Source organism: Candida pseudojiufengensis (assembly GCF_024610245.1).
Source record: "Candida pseudojiufengensis strain CBS 10847 chromosome Unknown scaffold3, whole genome shotgun sequence".
NCBI classification, from domain to species: Eukaryota; Fungi; Ascomycota; class Pichiomycetes; order Serinales; family Debaryomycetaceae; genus Lodderomyces; species Lodderomyces pseudojiufengensis.
The window spans coordinates 834,926-853,628 of record NW_026261523.1 but is presented as its reverse complement, the minus strand read 5'-3'; the positions used below and the strand labels follow the sequence as shown (position 1 = coordinate 853,628).

General features: G+C 27.3%; 10 protein-coding genes across 10 annotated transcripts; 6 read left to right on the top strand and 4 right to left on the bottom strand. All coding sequences in view use genetic code 12, as the record gives it.

Moving 5' to 3' along the window:
• Positions 1-2,277: 2,277 nt before the first annotated feature.
• On the top strand, positions 2,278-5,550 carry ENA2 (Na(+)-exporting P-type ATPase; the record flags this gene model as incomplete). Its single annotated transcript, XM_051761131.1, has 1 exon — positions 2,278-5,550. The coding sequence occupies one exon, from the start codon at positions 2,278-2,280 to the stop codon at positions 5,548-5,550; it is 3,273 nt and encodes a 1,090-aa protein (XP_051616764.1).
• A 484-nt stretch (positions 5,551-6,034) lies between these two features.
• KGF55_000818 (phosphoglycerate mutase) lies at positions 6,035-6,592 on the bottom strand (the record flags this gene model as incomplete). The annotated part of the gene is made up of 1 exon (XM_051761130.1): positions 6,035-6,592. The coding sequence occupies one exon, from the start codon at positions 6,590-6,592 to the stop codon at positions 6,035-6,037; it is 558 nt and encodes a 185-aa protein (XP_051616763.1).
• Positions 6,593-6,874: 282 nt separating this feature from the next.
• KGF55_000817 (3-methyl-2-oxobutanoate hydroxymethyltransferase) lies at positions 6,875-7,810 on the bottom strand (the record flags this gene model as incomplete). The annotated part of the gene is made up of 1 exon (XM_051761129.1): positions 6,875-7,810. The coding sequence occupies one exon, from the start codon at positions 7,808-7,810 to the stop codon at positions 6,875-6,877; it is 936 nt and encodes a 311-aa protein (XP_051616762.1).
• A 426-nt stretch (positions 7,811-8,236) lies between these two features.
• On the top strand, positions 8,237-9,202 carry GLO1 (lactoylglutathione lyase; the record flags this gene model as incomplete). Its single annotated transcript, XM_051761127.1, has 1 exon — positions 8,237-9,202. The coding sequence occupies one exon, from the start codon at positions 8,237-8,239 to the stop codon at positions 9,200-9,202; it is 966 nt and encodes a 321-aa protein (XP_051616761.1).
• Positions 9,203-9,508: 306 nt separating this feature from the next.
• Positions 9,509-9,904, top strand: TTR1 (dithiol glutaredoxin; the record flags this gene model as incomplete). The annotated part of the gene is made up of 1 exon (XM_051761126.1): positions 9,509-9,904. The coding sequence occupies one exon, from the start codon at positions 9,509-9,511 to the stop codon at positions 9,902-9,904; it is 396 nt and encodes a 131-aa protein (XP_051616760.1).
• Positions 9,905-10,201: 297 nt separating this feature from the next.
• On the top strand, positions 10,202-12,457 carry GCN20 (putative AAA family ATPase; the record flags this gene model as incomplete). The annotated part of the gene is made up of 1 exon (XM_051761125.1): positions 10,202-12,457. The coding sequence occupies one exon, from the start codon at positions 10,202-10,204 to the stop codon at positions 12,455-12,457; it is 2,256 nt and encodes a 751-aa protein (XP_051616759.1).
• Positions 12,458-12,624: 167 nt separating this feature from the next.
• On the top strand, positions 12,625-13,977 carry KGF55_000813 (N-acetylphosphatidylethanolamine-hydrolyzing phospholipase D; the record flags this gene model as incomplete). Its single annotated transcript, XM_051761124.1, has 1 exon — positions 12,625-13,977. The coding sequence occupies one exon, from the start codon at positions 12,625-12,627 to the stop codon at positions 13,975-13,977; it is 1,353 nt and encodes a 450-aa protein (XP_051616758.1).
• Positions 13,978-14,123: 146 nt separating this feature from the next.
• On the bottom strand, positions 14,124-14,444 carry KGF55_000812 (uncharacterized protein; the record flags this gene model as incomplete). The annotated part of the gene is made up of 1 exon (XM_051761123.1): positions 14,124-14,444. One exon carries the CDS (start codon positions 14,442-14,444, stop codon positions 14,124-14,126), a length of 321 nt encoding a protein of 106 aa, XP_051616757.1.
• Positions 14,445-14,633: 189 nt separating this feature from the next.
• On the top strand, positions 14,634-15,145 carry KGF55_000811 (uncharacterized protein; the record flags this gene model as incomplete). The annotated part of the gene is made up of 2 exons (XM_051761122.1): positions 14,634-14,735; positions 14,789-15,145. 2 exons carry the CDS (start codon positions 14,634-14,636, stop codon positions 15,143-15,145), a joined length of 459 nt encoding a protein of 152 aa, XP_051616756.1.
• Positions 15,146-15,202: 57 nt separating this feature from the next.
• Positions 15,203-18,165, bottom strand: UBP6 (ubiquitin-specific protease; the record flags this gene model as incomplete). The annotated part of the gene is made up of 2 exons (XM_051761121.1): positions 15,203-16,572; positions 16,848-18,165. 2 exons carry the CDS (start codon positions 18,163-18,165, stop codon positions 15,203-15,205), a joined length of 2,688 nt encoding a protein of 895 aa, XP_051616755.1.
• Positions 18,166-18,703: the final 538 nt, after the last annotated feature.

The following is an 18,703-nucleotide window of genomic DNA, read 5'->3' as shown; positions in this document are numbered from 1 at the left end:
TACACCCCGTATTTTTCAATTTTTTATTTATCCATATTTTTTTTCAAACAATTTGATTTTTGTGTAAGTTTCAACTAGCCTTCTGGAATCGTAAAAACTGATCAAAGATTAGTAAAGCAGATCATGAATTTCTTCATTCAATTAATCTGTTGATAAATCGCCTGAACTGTAATTTTGTTGCCGTTCAATTGATAATTTTAAGTCACAATGGATATATAACAAGTCAATGGATTTATAACAAGTTTGAAGAAACGAGTTAAGCTAAAAAGAAAAATCTGAATAGAAATGTTTTGACAGATCTAGCTATTATTGAAGGAATTTGATACATGATCCAGTATCTTTTTTGAAAGACATGTTTTTATTGCCGATTTATATCTCTTTAACACCGAGTTCGTGCTCTTGCTTAGTTTATCAATCCATCCATACATAAGGATGATGACCACACTTGGTTTATAACTTCATTAAATTTTCTTGTCTAAAAATGAATGATTGAGATTTCTTGGTTATATTGCTTTTTTATTTAAAGTGTTTTTTTTTTTATTGTTTTAATTTTGCTTTTTGACCAAGAAAATGGTTATGGTTGATACAGGGACGAGAAAATTGGTGGCTTACAAAACGTGCAGTTGGTAGTTCTTGTGCGACGTCTTTTAAATCGGTGCGAAGAGTCCAAAAAAAAAAGAAATTTATAAACTCCAGATTTTTACGTAAATTCTATTTAATTAAAAGTGATAAAGATAAAGAAACCTACCCGTCAAATAGAATTGATAAGTCCGGAAGGCATTTTTGATGAAAAATCATATCAATAGAAATATTTTACGGTTAAAGTTCTCTGGTATCAAGTTGTTACAGATCTGAGAGAAACAAAATCTACGAAATAGATTCCAAATCTTTATAGATTTATATTTGATTATAAATCGTTTATGGCTAATTAAAATTTTAAGTTTTATATTGAGAGCAATTAACGAGATTTTTGAAATTTGAAAATCGTTGACATGTTTATAAGTCATTGAGCGAGTCATTTCGTTGTTGAACTTCCAAAGGTTGATTTGGTCTCTCTATTCTATCTTGAACAGCAGTGGAACATGAGCTACACATGTGCCTCTCTTTCACTTGAAAATTTAAAAATGAATGAAAAATTTAAAAACTTAAGTTTAGTTAGACTATATAGAAAACAATAAATAGTTTTAACCGCTGTGTGTATTTCTTTTATGCATTAAATTAATTTAGAATTCAATTACGGAGAAATTTTTATTCACACTAAACTTTAATAATTTAATTGTTACTACTAACCTTAAGGTGTTCCATGTTTCATTATTCTATAGTTTGATGTAATGTATTAGAGATGTAAGGCTGAACAAATACATCATATAATGGAAGATTTGTTACATTGGGGAGACAAAACATATCTCATCTTTCGCACAACTACTTTCTATCTCTAGCACAACAAATTCTTCCATCCATCCATACTGAATAAGAATTCAAAACTCTATCGGTTAAATTCGAACTGGTTAAGTGGGTGTTTTTCTATATTTTTATTATTATGCATACTAACAAATTTCTGGGCTGCTAAGAAAAAAAAATATTTTAATTAAAATAAAATTAATTTATTTTTTTACAACCAAAATTTATATTGAACCAAGCAAATTTAAATATTAACAATGTAAAGTAGTCACATGACACAGCCAATAACTAATAAATTAAAGATAAGAATCATACATACAATTCACTAATTGATAGATGGTAAAGGAATATAAATATATTTAAATATCCCCCTCCTCATCCTTGTTTCAAATTATGATTTGGAATTTTTCTTTTTTGTTTTGAATAGAGTCAATCATAATCAATTTAACTAATCAATCAAACAAGATAGTTAATCAAAGAATAGAATACACACAGATCAATAAGAGTCAACAATTGATCAAAAGGAAAACGTGATTGAAAAGTTCTAATTAAAAAGGTTAAATTTTATATTAAGTGGAACCTCAAAAAGTTTATTATAATAATTAATAGAATATTACATTAACTTACATTAAATCATAGATATTGATAACAATATATTCAATTTCAACAGAAATAATATTCGTTAGATACTACTACTACAACTACTACTATTACTATTACTACAGTTTTATTATATAATCAATTGTTATATAATATTCTATATCTTCTATTAGGGAAAAGAAATACTACTACTACTACTACTACTACTACTTACTACATCTTTCCACGAAACTCACAAATAATATACAACTAAAATAAATCCTTCCAAAATAAGTGATGTCAAGTTCAAAAGATTCAATAAATGAAAAACAACGTACAAATACTGATTCTTCATTATCTGATAAATCAATGATTGAAACAAAACAACAAAAACAAAATCAAGAAAAGCAACAAGGTAATACAAATGAATCAAAAACAGAAAATCAATATTATAGATTAAATATTGAATCAGTTGCAAAAGAATTTAATACAAATATTCAAGATGGTTTAAGTAATAATGAAGCCGAAAAAAGAATTGAAACATATGGTCCAAATACTTTAGGTGAAGGTGATAAAATTTCATATACTAAAATATTAGCTCATCAAGTATTTAATGCAATGATTTTAGTCTTGATAATTTCAATGATTATTGCTTTAGCTATACAAGATTGGATTTCTGGTGGTGTAATTGGTTTTGTTGTTGGTATAAATATAACTGTTGGATTTGTTCAAGAAGTTAAAGCTGAAAAAACAATGGGATCATTAAGAAATTTATCTTCTCCCACAGCAAGAGTTACAAGAAATGGTGATGATATTACAGTTCCTGCTGAACAAGTTGTACCTGGTGATATTGTTCATATTAAAGTTGGTGATACTGTTCCTGCAGATTTAAGATTATTTGATTGTATGAATTTAGAAACTGATGAAGCTTTATTAACTGGTGAATCATTACCTGTTCAAAAAGATGCAAATGTTATTTATGAAGATTTTTCAACTCCTGTTCCTGTTGGTGATAGATTAAATTTAGCTTATTCTTCTTCAATTGTTTCAAAAGGAAGAGGTACTGGTATTGCTTATGGTACTGGTTTAAATACTGAAATTGGTCAAATTGCTCAATCTTTAAGAGGTAATGATGGTTTAATTAAAAGAGTAGATAAATCAAATGGTAAACCAAAAAAAAGAGAATATGGTAAAGCTATAATTGGTACTATTTATAATATTATTGGAAATGTCTTGGGTACAAATGTTGGTACTCCTTTACAAAGAAAATTATCTTGGTTAGCTATATTTTTATTTTGGGTTGCTGTTATATTTGCAATAGTTGTTATGGGATCTCAAAGAATGATTGTTAATAAAGAAGTTGCAATTTATGCTATTTGTGTTGCTTTATCAATGATTCCATCTGCTTTAATTGTTGTTTTAACTATTACAATGGCTGTTGGTGCTCAAGTTATGGTTCAAAAACATGTTATTGTAAGAAAATTAGATTCATTAGAAGCCCTTGGTGGTATAAATGATATATGTTCAGATAAAACTGGTACTTTAACTCAAGGTAAAATGATTGCTAAAAAAGTTTGGATTCCAAATGTTGGTACTTTAGAAGTTCAAAATTCAAATGAACCTTATAATCCAACTGTTGGTGATGTTAAATATGCTCCTTATTCTCCTTATTTTATTAAAGAAACAGATGAAGAAATTGATTTTAATAAATCTATTTCTGAACCAATGCCAAAATCAATTCATAATTGGTTAATGACTGCTACTTTAGCTAATATTGCAACTGTTAATCAAAGTAAAGATGAAGAAACTAATGAATTAGTATGGAAAGCTCATGGTGATGCAACAGAAATTGCTATACAAGTTTTTACAACAAGAATTAATTATGGTAGAGAAACAATAGCTGAAGGTTTTGAACATATTGCTGAATTTCCATTTGATTCATCAATTAAAAGAATGTCTGCTATTTATAAAGATAAAGAAACTGGAGAAACAAGAGTTTATACAAAAGGAGCAGTTGAAAGAATTTTAAAATTATGTAAGAATTGGTATGGTGAAGGTTCAGAAGATTCTCAAAATTTACAAGAATTAACTGAAAAAGATATAAAATTAATTGAAGAAAATATGTCAGCTTTATCATCACAAGGTTTAAGAGTTTTAGCATTTGCAACAAGGACCATAGATTCTGATTTTGATGATAGAGAAAAAGTTGAAACAAATTTAACATTTCAAGGTTTAATTGGTATATATGATCCACCAAGAGAAGAAACAGCAGGATCAGTTTCATTATGTCATAAAGCTGGTATAAATGTTCATATGTTAACAGGTGATCATCCAGGTACTGCAAAAGCTATAGCACAAGAAGTTGGAATTATACCAAGTAATTTATATCATTATAGTGAAGATGTTGTTAAAGTAATGGTTATGACAGCAAATGAATTTGATGCATTATCAGATGAAGAAATTGATAATTTACCAGTATTACCATTAGTTATTGCAAGATGTGCTCCACAAACAAAAGTTCGTATGATTGATGCATTACATAGAAGAAAAAAATTTGCTGCAATGACTGGTGATGGTGTTAATGATTCACCTTCTTTAAAAAAGGCAGATGTTGGTATTGCTATGGGATTAAATGGTTCAGATGTTGCAAAAGATGCTTCTGATATTGTTTTAACTGATGATAATTTTGCTTCTATATTAAATGCAATTGAAGAAGGTAGGAGAATGTCTTCTAATATTCAAAAATTTGTTTTACAATTATTAGCAGAAAATGTTGCCCAAGCTTTTTATTTAATGATTGGTTTAGCATTTATGGATGAAACTGGATTTTCTGTTTTCCCATTATCACCAGTTGAAGTTTTATGGATTTTAGTTATAACATCATGTTTTCCAGCAATGGGATTAGGTCAAGAAAAAGCAAGTGATGATATCTTGGAAAAACCACCAAATAATTCAATTTTTACTTGGGAAGTTATTATAGATATGATTGTTTATGGATTTTGGATGGCATGTTCATGTTTATTATGTTTTGTTGTTATTGTTTATGGTAGAGGAGATGGAGATTTAGGTTATGATTGTAATTCAATGCATGCAGATTTAGATGTTTGTAAATTAGTATTTCAAGGTAGAGCAGCATCATTTGCAAATATGACTTGGTGTGCATTAATTTTAGCATGGGAATGTATTCATCCTTATAATTCATTATTTTATATGAGACAAGATACTGATAATCCATGGTGGAAACAAACTGCAATTGATTTATGGGATAATCAATTTTTATTTTGGTCAATTATTGGTGGTTTTATTTCTGTATTCCCAGTTATTTATATTCCAGTTATAAATACAAAAGTATTTTTACATTATGATCCAAATTATGGTTTATTAATTGCTTTAGCTTGTACTATAATGTTTTTATTAGGAGCAGAAACTTGGAAATGGATTAAAAGAGTTTATTTCCGTAGAGCACAAGTTAAAAATCCAGAATATGAATTAGAAAGAAATGATCCTTTCCAAAGATATGCATCATTTTCAAGATCAAATACAATGGAAAATAAAAAATATTTAGTATAATTAATTAACCACAACATCACATACCTCCAAATAATAATTCAAATTGTATAAATAGAAAATTTAAAATTGTTAAATAATCATCATAATCATCATATTCGTCATACCAATCCATTATTCATTTTTTAATTCATAAAAGAAAAATTTATTGTCATTTTATTATTAGTTATAGATTTTTATTTTGCATTTTATATTAATATAAATTATTTATTGTGATAATCGTTACTTTCTACAACATCGTTAAATTAATCTCTACAAGATCTAGTTAATTAGTTTTCGCAAGTTTATTCTATATCTCTATAAATTAATTTCTCTATAACACCTAATGAAGTAATTTGTCTTACCTCAACAATTGATCTTTAACTTCAAATTTACCACCAAGATGACCTTATACTCTCTACATGATCAATTTCTACTTGATTCGTTTCCACACGTTTATTCTATAAGTCTATAAATTATCTTTTTCTATAACACTGAATGAAGTAATTTACCTCAATAATTGATCTTTAACTTCAAATTTACCACCAAGATGATCAGTTTTACCAAACAGTTGTATCACTCCCTTCTTACCAATTTTATCGAATTCAATGATTGAAATTGATGTATTAAATGGAACTTTTAAATCATTTGGAGTTAATTCACTACTTAATTCATAACCTAAATCCAGGTGTAAATAATTTATAAATCTTGTTATAACACCACCATGAGTACACATTATAATATTATTATAATCTGAATCCAATAGCTCTTGAAATTCTAAATTAACTCTAGCGCAAAGTTCTTCTTCTTTTTCACCTAAATTTCTAAAATTTTTACCATATTTTTCTAATGCTTCTGTTAAGAACATATTTTGAACTGGTCCCATTTCTCTTTCTCTTAGATTAGGGGTATACCTTATTTTGCTAGGATCATAGTCTTGATATTTTAAAACTTCCTCCAAAGTTTGTTTACATCTAATCAAATCTGATGATATAAAATAATCAATTGGTATATTTTTAAAAAATTCACCTAATTTTTTAGATTGTATGATTCCTGTTTCATTCATATTTGTATCTATATGACCTTGTAAAATTTTTTTAACATTATGATTTGTTTGTCCATGTCTGATTATATATATTCTTATTATATTTGGATCTATATTTGGTGATTCTATTGTCATCTCCAATGAGATAAGAAGATAAAGATTTACGATTAGATTTGAGATTATAGATCGATTAGATCAAGATTTTGTGCATACTTAATTTTTTTTAGGAAATTTGATAAGATATTGGAGATCTGAATATTGACAAATGTTTATTATAAACTATATACAAGTGTATATAATGAATTATATACTCTCTGCTTCCTTTTTAAATTGTTCATATACTTCTTTTTTAATCTTATATCCATGTTCATCAGCTAATGGAAATTTTTTGGTGATTACATCATTTTTATAATTTTTTAAACCTTCAATACCTAAATTATAAAAATTAGCATACGGTTTTACAAATTTTGCAATATGATTTTCTTCTGGATTTTTCATACCTAATAAATCCAGTATAACTAATACTTGACCAGAACAATATGGACCAGCACCAATTCCAATTGTAGGAATATTTAATTTTTCAGTTATAAATTTTGAAATTTTATTTGGTATACATTCTAATACTATTGCAAATACTCCTGATTTTTGTAAATTTAAACAATCTTTATAAATTTGTAAAGCATTTTCACTATCTTTTCCTTGAATTTTATATCCACCCATTGTATTATGTTTTTGAGGTGTTAAACCTGAATGACCCATTACTGGTACACCAATTGATACTAATTTTTTTATGGTTTTTAAAGTATCTTCATTAGCTCCTTCCAATTTAACAGCTTGAATTTTACCCAATTGAATTAATTTTATAGCTGATTCTATAGCTTGTTTTTGAGATTTTTCAAATGATCCAAATGGTAAATCTGCAACTATTAAAGATTTAGAATTACCTCTTTGAACAGATTTTACATGATATAACATTTCATCAATTGTTAATTCATTTGTATCTTGATATCCTAATGTTGTATTTGCTAATGAATCTCCAACTAAGTTTATATCAATGTCTGCATCATCAACCATTTTTGATGTAATATAATCATGAGATGTTGAAATTGTTATAGGAATATTTGATTTATATAATTCATGAATATCTGAAATTGTTTTTCTTGGAACATGAGTATATGAAGATTTTAATTTTGTTGTAATTGAAAACAGACGTATAGATAGTCTTATTGGTCTAATCATTGACTAAGTATGACTTATGAATTATAAAACATGGAGTTGTTGCAAAAAAAAAAAGTTGTAAGAGAATAACGATCGTATAACTTAACTTAACTTAACTATTATGACACATTACTTAATTGACTCAAAATGCTGAAGATTTAAACTTTCATGAAGGCATCAAGTCGAATCCACTGGTCTGTTCTAACAATGCTCACTCAATTCCAATAAGATAGCTTTTAATTAGAGGATTAAATATGTTTCTCCCCCATTAAAAGCAACTTAATGCAATTCATCGACTTAATTATTTTTCCGAACTCCACGTCCCGCAAAATATAAAAGATGGGTCGGTGATTCTTTCTTTAAAAATTGTTAGAAATTTTCAATCTCCGACTGAATTTTTCAATTAAACTTCATTTCTTCAATTGAATTTACAACGACATCAAAATCATGGTTGAAATTAACAATAGTTTTATAATTAATCATACATGTCTTAGAATAAAAGATCCAAAATCAATTGAATTTTGGACTAAAAAATTAGGTATGAAATTAATTGCAACTATACCATTTGATTCATTTACTTTATATATGTTAAATTATGAAACTGAAGAAAATAAACATTTAAATTGGGCAGAAAGAGAAGGAGTATTAGAATTATGTTATAATCATGGAGGAATGGAAGAAATAAATAATGGTAATGGTGAAAAAGATAAAGGATTTGGTCATGTTTGTATATCTGTTGATAATATTGAAATTGTTCAAGAAGAATTTTTAAAAAATGGAATTAGATTTCAAAAAAAATTAAGTGATGGAAGACAACATAATATTGCTTTTGCATTATCAGATTATGAAAATTATTGGATTGAAATTATTGAAAATGGTATTAATAAACAAGAAGGTAAAACTAATATATCAAGTTATAGATTTAATCATACAATGATTAGAATAAAAGATCCAGAAAGATCATTAAAATTTTATAGATCATTAGGTATGAAATTATTTTCTAAAAAGGAATTTCCTGAAGCTAAATTTAGTTTATATTTTTTAGGTTATGATCATGATCCAAATTTTAAAGAAGGTACAATGGATTTTTCAGTACAATCTAAAAAGGAATCAATATTAGAATTAACTCATAATTGGGGTACTGAAAATGATTCAAATTTTAAAGGTTATCATAATGGTAATAGTACTGATAATGGAGAAATTCAAGGTTATGGTCATATATGTATATCATGTAATGATCCAGCTAAATTTTGTAAAGAGTTAGAAGAAAGTTATGGATCAAATTTAGATTGGAGTGTTAAATTTAATCAAGGTAAAGCTGTTAAAGATATTGCTTTTATTAGAGATCCAGATACTTATTCAATTGAAATTATACCTCATAATTTAATGTCTGATAGAATGGGGAAACTTTAAATGTAAAATGAGTATATAGCATGTAGATTATTATATGATTATTTATTATGAAATTAACGTTTATAGATTGATGAATTAAACTATGATATCATACCGCTAGAAAAGTTAGATCTAAAGATTATTGCTGGTCGTGTAATCCAGTCCAATATCCACACCAATCCTTCTTTAAGTATAGAACGGAAATTCTATTCTCAATTACTAAGTACAAAGTTAATTAATAAGCTATAGACTAACAATTAATCAAAAGTATATAATTGAAGTAATTTATTCAATTGCCATTTTTATAAACTTTTTATTTTCTAGTTCATGTTAAGAACTTCTTTATTAAGAACTAGTATTAGAACATCACATATTCCTAATTATAGATTATTTTCATATACAACAATGGTATCACAACAAACTAAACAAAAAGTTGAATCATTAATAAAAGATCATCCAATTTTTATTGCTTCAAAATCTTATTGTCCATATTGTGCTCAAACTAAAAAAACAATTGAAGGTTTAACTAAAGATGCTTATATTGTTGAATTAGATGAAACATCAGATGGTAAAGAAATTCAAGATGCTTTAGCTGAAATAACTGGTCAAACTACTGTACCAAATATTTTTATTGGTGGTAATCATATTCCAAATGGTAATTCTGGTGTACAACAATTAAATCAAAGTGGTGAATTAGAGAAAAAAATTAAAGCTGCTTTATAAATTTTATATAACGACTAAGTAGATATAAATATAATTGATTTTAATCAAAACCTTCATGAAGATATTGAACCTGCTGATTCAGCAATTGCAACGCCACCAAAACTATAAACGAAATTAACAGCATATTTTTGAAGAATCCACGAGCAACTAATGGCATTTAATGGCTTTTGTGGATTCTTCAAAAGTATGCTGTTGATTTCGTTTATGTTACTGCACTAAAGAACTTTCTCCTTTAGATCGTTATACGTGAAAAAAATAATTTAGTTATTAGATCTAATCAAATATAACACATTAAATATGTCAAATGTTGGGTTACAAGTTAGACAGGCTGTGCCGTCGATAGACTCAGTAGTATCAGAATATGCTATTGGATATATTCAACATATTTCAGATGCAACTGAAGATAGTGTTAGAGCTCAAAAATTAAATATAGAAGAAGAAATGAAATTTTTAAATAATCTTTTAATACTGGCTGGAGGTAATACTGAAAAGATAAAAGAACTTACAGATTCAATTACTGAACTACTAAGTGATAAATTAAGGAAAAATATTGAAAAATTAGCATTAACTGGTGATACATCAAAAAGATTATTAGATATAAATATATTACAAAATAATACAAAAAGAGATATAAATTCATCATTAGCTTTATTGTCAGCAAGTAATGATATTGAACATACAGGTAGAGTAATGGAAAGTAGAGTAGATAAAAAGAAATTAGAAAAACAAGAAAGAAAAATTGCAAAAAAAGTTGCAAAACGTAATAATAAATTTGTTAAATATGAAGCTTCAAAATTATTAAATGAAAAACAATCTGAAGATTATGATTCTTTCTTTTTGGAAATAAATCCTTTAGATTTTGGTTCAAGTGCTGGAAAATCAAAAGATATTAAAATTGATAATTTTGATCTTTATGTAGGAGATGGTCAAAGAATTTTAAGTGAAGCTTCTTTAACTTTAGCTTATGGTAGAAGATATGGTTTAGTGGGGCAAAATGGTATAGGTAAATCTACTTTATTAAGAGCTTTATCAAGAAGAGAATTAAATGTCCCCAAACATATAACGATTTTACATGTTGAACAAGAAATAAGAGGTGATGATACTCCTGCATTACAAAGTGTATTAGATGCTGACGTATGGAGGAAAAGTTTATTACAAGAGGAAAATAAAATAAATGAAAGAATTGTGGAGATTGAAACATTAAGAAAAGAATTTGATGATGAATCTTTAGAAGTTAAAAAATTAGATAATGAAAGAGATGATTTAGAAGAACATTTAGTTGAAATAAATGAAAAATTAAATGAAATGGAATCAGATAAAGCAGAAAGTAAAGCAGCTGGAATACTATATGGATTAGGTTTCACAAAAGAATCACAACATTTACCAACTAAACAATTTTCAGGTGGTTGGAGAATGAGATTATCATTAGCAAGAGCATTATTTTGTCAACCAGATTTATTATTACTAGATGAACCATCAAATATGTTGGATGTTCCATCTATTACATTTTTAGCTAATTATTTACAAACATATAAATCAACTATTTTGGTGGTTTCACATGATCGTGCATTCCTTAATGAAGTTGCAACTGATATTGTTCATCAACATTCTGAAAGATTAGATTATTATAGAGGTTCTAATTTTGATTCATTTTATGCAACAAGAGAAGAAAGGATTAAAAATCAACGTCGTGAATATGAAAATCAAATGGCTTATAGACAACATTTACAAGAATTTATTGATAAATTTAGATATAATGCAGCAAAATCTCAAGAAGCTCAATCAAGAATTAAAAAACTTGAAAAATTACCTGTATTGGAACCACCTGAAGATGATAAAGTTGTTACTTTCAAATTTTCTGAACCTGATAATATATCACCACCTATATTACAATTACAAGATGTTACATTTGGTTATAGTCCAGATAAAATTTTATTTAAAAATGTTAATTTAGATTTACAAATGGATGATAGAGTTGCATTTGTAGGGCCTAATGGTTCAGGTAAAACTACATTTTTAAAAGTTATAATGGGTCAATTAACTCCTTTAGAAGGATTTGTAAATAAAAATGGTAGATTAAGAATTGGATATTTTGCTCAACATCATGTTGATGCTATGGATTTATCATTATCAGCAGTTTCATGGATGAGTTCAGCATTTCCAGGTAAATCTGATGAAGAATATAGACGTCATTTAGGTTCATTTGGTATAACAGGTCCATTAGGTTTACAAAAAATGCAATTATTATCAGGAGGTCAAAAATCAAGAGTTGCATTTGCTGCATTATGTTTAAATCAACCTCATATTTTAATTTTAGATGAACCTTCAAATCATTTAGATACTCAAGGTTTAGATGCTTTAGCAGATGCAATGAAAAATTTTAAAGGTGGTATATTAATGGTTTCTCATGATGTTAATATTATTGATAAAGTTTGTAATAAAATTTGGGTAGCTGAAAATGATACAATAGATAATTTTTCAGGTACTATTCATGATTATAAAAAACATATTTTACAAACTGCAAATCTAGCAGGAGTTGTTAAGAAGCATTGATGTATATATGTTTATAGATAATGAAGGATTGTATTTATACATAATAAGTGGACTTATTCGGTGATATTTATAAAACCGAAGATGCGCGTAAAAAATAAACAAACAATAGAAGTTATCTATCACATCTTCTTTCTAACGATAACAACTAATTAGTCATCAAGAAGCCAATGTTTGGCTCATTTGGTCTAAAATTCAAGATAGGAATTGGATTAATTTCATTATATACATCATTTGAAGTTTATTTACATGTTAGAACTTACTACCTTATAGAATCTAGAAAAAATGAATATCAAAAATTTAAAACTACAAATAATGAAAAAGATTTAGATTATGAAAAATTTAAATCTTCAACTATAGCAGGAATGTTTGTAAATCCATTTGAAGAATATAGACCACAAACTGCATTTGAATTTATTTTGGTTAGAATAATGGAACTTTTTGAATCTATATATGGTAATACATTTGAAAAACATAAAAAATTACCAAATCCTCATGATGGAATAATAGATGTTGAAGATGAATTAAAATCTTTTAAACCAGATTTAACAAGGTATAGAAATAATTCTAGAATTTTACAAAAATGTTTAGAATTAAATAATTTTCAATCATTATTTGAAGATTCAAAAAATTGGTTTTTAAAATCTAAAATAAATATTCATAATCAATTATTATTTACTTGGTTAGGTCAATCATGTACATTATTTCAAATTTCTGGGGTTAACTTTTTAACAGATCCAATTTTAAGTAATCATTTGATAACTCCAAATTTTGGACCAAAAAGATTAACTGAATCACCATTAACATTTGATGATATAAAATTTGCAACTAATGATAAATTAGATTTTGTTTTAGTTTCTCATGATCATCCAGATCATTTAGAAATGAATGTAGTTGATAAAATACGAAATAATACAATTTGGATTGTACCGTTGGGTTTAAAACGAAAATTTTCAAGAAGAGGAATACATAAAGTTATTGAATTAGATTGGTGGGATAAATTAGATATAACTAAATATATTACAACAGATTCTAATTTTCCTGATAAATTTGAAATTGAATGTGTTCCTTCTATGCATTGGTCAGGAAGACATGTTATAGATTCAAATACATCCCTTTGGTGTTCATTTATTTTAAAACGTAATGGTGAATCATTAGTTTATCATGCAGGAGATACTGGTTATCTGAAAGAATTATTTGATGTCATTGGAAAAAAATGTGGACCAATAACTTTAGCATTACTTCCAATAGGACAATATTGTCCAAGTTGGCATCAAAAACCAAGACATATTTCACCTGAAGAAGCTTTAAAAATTTGTAATCAAGTTTCTACAAAATTTATGAAAGGTATACATTGGGGAACTTTTAAATTAAGTGGTGAACCTATATTAGAACCAAAAAATTTGTTAACTGGTTTAACAAAAAATTTAGGAAAATCAAATGTTTATAAAGTACCTGAATTTGGTTTAACTTATTTATATGATCTTCAACAAAATAAAGAGATCGAATTGCATATAGAATAATTTATAATTAGATTAAAATATATTAATATATAAATATCAATATAATAGAATTTGGGATTAAATTAAATTACTTATTTACAAGATTTTGTTTTCTTATCATTATTCATTAAGTGTTTGCTGTTTTGTTGGTATTAATATGGGTATGTTTATGAATCTCTGTAAATTGCAGTTAATTTCGCCCTTTGTGATGCCATCATTGATCTTTGTAAATTTTGAAATTCAGAATCTGATCTAATAACTGAACCGATAGACATAAATAATCCAAAAGTTCCAACAGATCCCATAATATATTGACCTAAAGTTCTCATAACACCATTTGGTCCTGCACCATTTTGTAAAATTGAAAAACCTCCAAATAATACTCCAACACATACTCCTACAGTTGATCCCATTATTGCTCCCATTTTAAATTTATCCCAATTTGATGGTTGATGACCAACGTATTGATATTGTTGAACAGGTGGCATCTCTTCTAAGTTATAATTAATGTTTGGTGAATTGGTTTGACTGTTGATTCTGATAATGAAAATTAGTTTTGAAAATGAATTAAAAAATTATCCAATAGAATCAGACACGACCAAATCTTTCGTTATCAACTTTCACCTTTCTTTCACAGTACCACACAACCACAGATACGTTTCAAGCTAAAATTAAACATGGGATCAAATACATCGAAACCGGAAACTAAGGTATTTACACCTTCTACTCCAATTGACTTTAGCTCGACATTTTTATCACAATTAGAACAATCACCAGAAGTATGTATAATTTAGATCAATAACTCATGTAAATAGAAACTAACAATGAATAGTCTGATTATTCTAGAGCTCAATATACGGAGAAATACATTCAAGATAGAGTTGCTAAAGAATTGACAAAATTGGAAAAAGAAACTATTAAAAATTTCAAAGACACCACGAATAAAGCTTTACTCAAAGATGATAAAAAAGATCAAAATGCCAAAATATCCGTATCACAAGCAAATGATAAGATAGTTCAACTTACTCAATTATTGAAAGAAAATGCTGCATTAGAACAGGCTAATATAACGCCCGAGATCAAACAATCTAGAGAACTGGTGATACAATGTTTAAAAAATAATCAAGGTAAAAGTCTCAATTGTTGGAATGAAGTTGAAACATTTAAAAATTTAGTAAGAGATTTATAAACCTACTAAGTACATGTAAATATAACTTTTTAAACTAATTGTTACAGTCATCTAATTTTATAATCCTAAACCTTTATAAATTAATAATAATGCTGAATCACTTTCACCACCACCTGCTAATGTTCCAATTTTTTCTCTTGATACTGAACTTACTTTATCATCATTAAATAACCACCAACTTTCTCCATCTAAATCATTTGGATCTTTAACGTATGCTTTATAGTGTCCACCATCAGCATTTGCACCCATATGAGTAATAACAGCAGTTAATTCATAAACCAGTGAAGGATTTTCAGTAGTTGTTTCAAAATTAACATTTGGAATTGTAGATTTTAAATCATCTTGAAATTTACTTTTTATAGATAATAATTTTAATTCTTCATCTTCATTTGAATCCTTTTTAGCCTTTTTGAAATCTCTTTTTAAATCTAAATTATCTTTTTCTACTTTTCTAATTAAATCACGTACTTTATTTTTTTCTTCTTTTATTGAATCATCCAACATATCAGATAAATCTAATTCAAATGGGAATTGAACTTTTCTTAAAATTTTAGATTTCTTATTTATATCCCTTCTCCAAAAAAATCTAATGAAATGAATAGTTAAATATTTTGGTAATCTGGTTATTTTTTTAGTAATTTGATATTCAGTATCTGTATTTAATGCGTCGTTATGCTTAGTTATTGTCTCCGTTAGTCCACTAATAATTCCATCTCTTAAGAAATTTGTCTTTATGTCAATATGACAATTTAATTTAAATGCATCTTCATGAGAATATGAAACATCATCATTCCCCAATGATTTGGACTCTACCGCGTATTCAATTCTAAACAAATCATCAATTTTTAAATTCGATTTTAATGTCGTTAAAATTTGTGAATAAGCTTCTTCAGCATCTTGTTGAGCGAAAATTCCATTTCTTTGTTCGGCAAATTGTGGATAGATACTTCTGAATATAGTCAAAAACATTTGAACATTAATTGTACTATTTTTTTGCTCCAATTGATGAAACAAATTTTTTAATGCTATCGTAAGGTTGTCTGATCCTTTAAAATTTTTTATAATTTTCTTCAAGTCATCAATTTGATATAATACCTGTAAACTTGAATTCAAGTAACAAGTGTTACCATAATTTGGGATCCCAGAAGGATTATTGTCAACTTTAGTAATATCTCCAGAATCTTCAATGAAAGTCGGTTTTTCAATTGGTTTTGATAGTTTATCTGGTGATCCCAATACCATGATTGGTTTGCTAAAATCTAAAGAGCTCAATAATGTATCATCATTTAATTTACCCCCTTTTATCAAAATCTTTTGTCTTTCAGGTGGAATTGAAGTTTGTTCTTGAATCTTTTGTTTCAAATCTATGCCTTTGCTGTTTTCATTAATTTCAATTGAATACGTCTTTCCAGCATTCTTGATGGTAACTATCTGGGTGTTAGTAAAAGATTCTAGATTCTCAAATTCCTTGATCTGGTACATACTTGTCGAACTCATCTGTATATTGAAGCTTACGAGTGGCAAATGTTGATTTGATAATATTTATGAAACAAATCAAATTTAATAATTTTTTTTTTTTTTGCAAGTCGATTAAAAAAGCCGCGTTTATTCAATCATTATTCATCATTAAGTAAACTACACAGACTCAATAATATACAATCACCACCTCTTTCTGGATTTAAACCATAAATATAAAGCATACCTTCTGATGTTACAACATTTACATGCAATAAATTTTCGTAATTTTCAATATTTTTATCAATTAAATTTTGTTTTTTATTTATCATTGCAATAGATTTTACATCTTTATTTTTGGCATCAATTTTAATTGAAGCAAAATGTCTTGTAGGTTCTAAAATTGATGAAAATCTTGATGGTAAATAATCACCCATTTTTTGTGCAGCCTTTCTTCCTAAAGTTTGTGAAGATCTCCGTATCATTCTTGCTACAGATAATCTATTTTGATCAATTATCGGAGCACTTAAATCCTCAGAATTTATACTTGTGAAAGAGTTAGATGAACCTTGAGATAATTTTCTTTGTTTTGTAGGTACTTCCTCTTCTTCATCATCATCGTCATCACCATCTTCGTCGTCTTCATCCATAGCATCAGAATCATCATCTCCTTCAGGTTCTTCTTCTATTGTCTTTATTTTCTTTTTCTGTTTATTCACTAATGCTTCTTCTTCACCTAATCTGAATATATGTACAGTTAAACTAGAACTCGTAGCCAAGACATACGTATTGTCATCACTAAACTGTAGCGAATAAATTTTTGTTGGATATGAACCTCTTCTGAATTGAAATAATTTGATTCCTGTATTTGTATCAAAAACTCTAACAATTGTTCCCTTGTGAGATGCTGTACTTATCAATGACCCATCATTCGAAAAGGCCATTGCTGCTATATCATTCTTGTGTGCACTGATTGCCATGATGGGAGTAAATTTGTTCAAATTGAAAACAATTAAGTCACCTTTGTTCAAAATGGCATTGCTAGTGCTAGTGCCTGTTGTTTTAGTTACGTTATTATGAATGTTCACTAAAGAATCATTAGCTGTTGGTGGTGATGGGTAGGCTAATAGGCAATAATCTTGGTTGTATGAAACGGCACATAAACCATTTGGATTTGAGTTAGTTTTAACTGTTTGTAACAATTTCATAGTTTTTATTTCATAAACATATATTTGACTTTCCAATACAACTATTAAGAAATCTTTAGTTAATTTAATATTTAATATTGATGTGGGGAAAAATAATGAACAAATGGTACTATTAGTTTTGGTATTTTTAATCTTTAATTCTCTAGGTGATGATCCTATTTCATTCCCTAGTGGTGTCAATGCAATTAAACTTGTTGTATATAACATTTCTATTATATTTACACTATCATCTTTATAACTACAACATCTTCCAAATTTTTGTTCAACATTTACTATTTTGTAACCTGTTTTCAATCCCAAAGCCACACATGATGAATCTTGATTGAAATTGAGATAAGTGACAGGAAAATCATTCATTGCTAAATATATGTATTAATTGATTTCAATTGGAACGGTAGTCAATCTGTTTGTTATTATTGTTTTTTTTTATGATAAAAATAAAAAAATGCTTTACATATAATAAGTCGCGTAGTTTGAAATTATGAAACTTAATTCAAACGAATGTCGTAGAATTGTTCACGAACGAAATAAGCATGAAACATCAATCTTGGAGTCTTCTTATTCATTGAAGATTGTTTTTTTACAGGATAGCACACTATACCATGTTGACTTGATTATCGTGTTTCTCAATGACAGTCAAAAAAAAAACTCTAGAAATATACAATCTAAGGGGCGAACTGGGAATCGAACCCAGGGCCTCTTCGAAATTTATGCTCAGGCATGAGATAACCCAAACGAAGAATCATACCACTAGACCATTCGCCCATTTAACAAAATAAAAATTGCTTAGAAAGTAACAATCACATATTAGTTTGCCCTAAGATCTGAAGCAAGATTGCATTAAAGGCATCCTAGCTCGACCAATTTTACTTTTAGATTTAGGCGAATTTTCGTG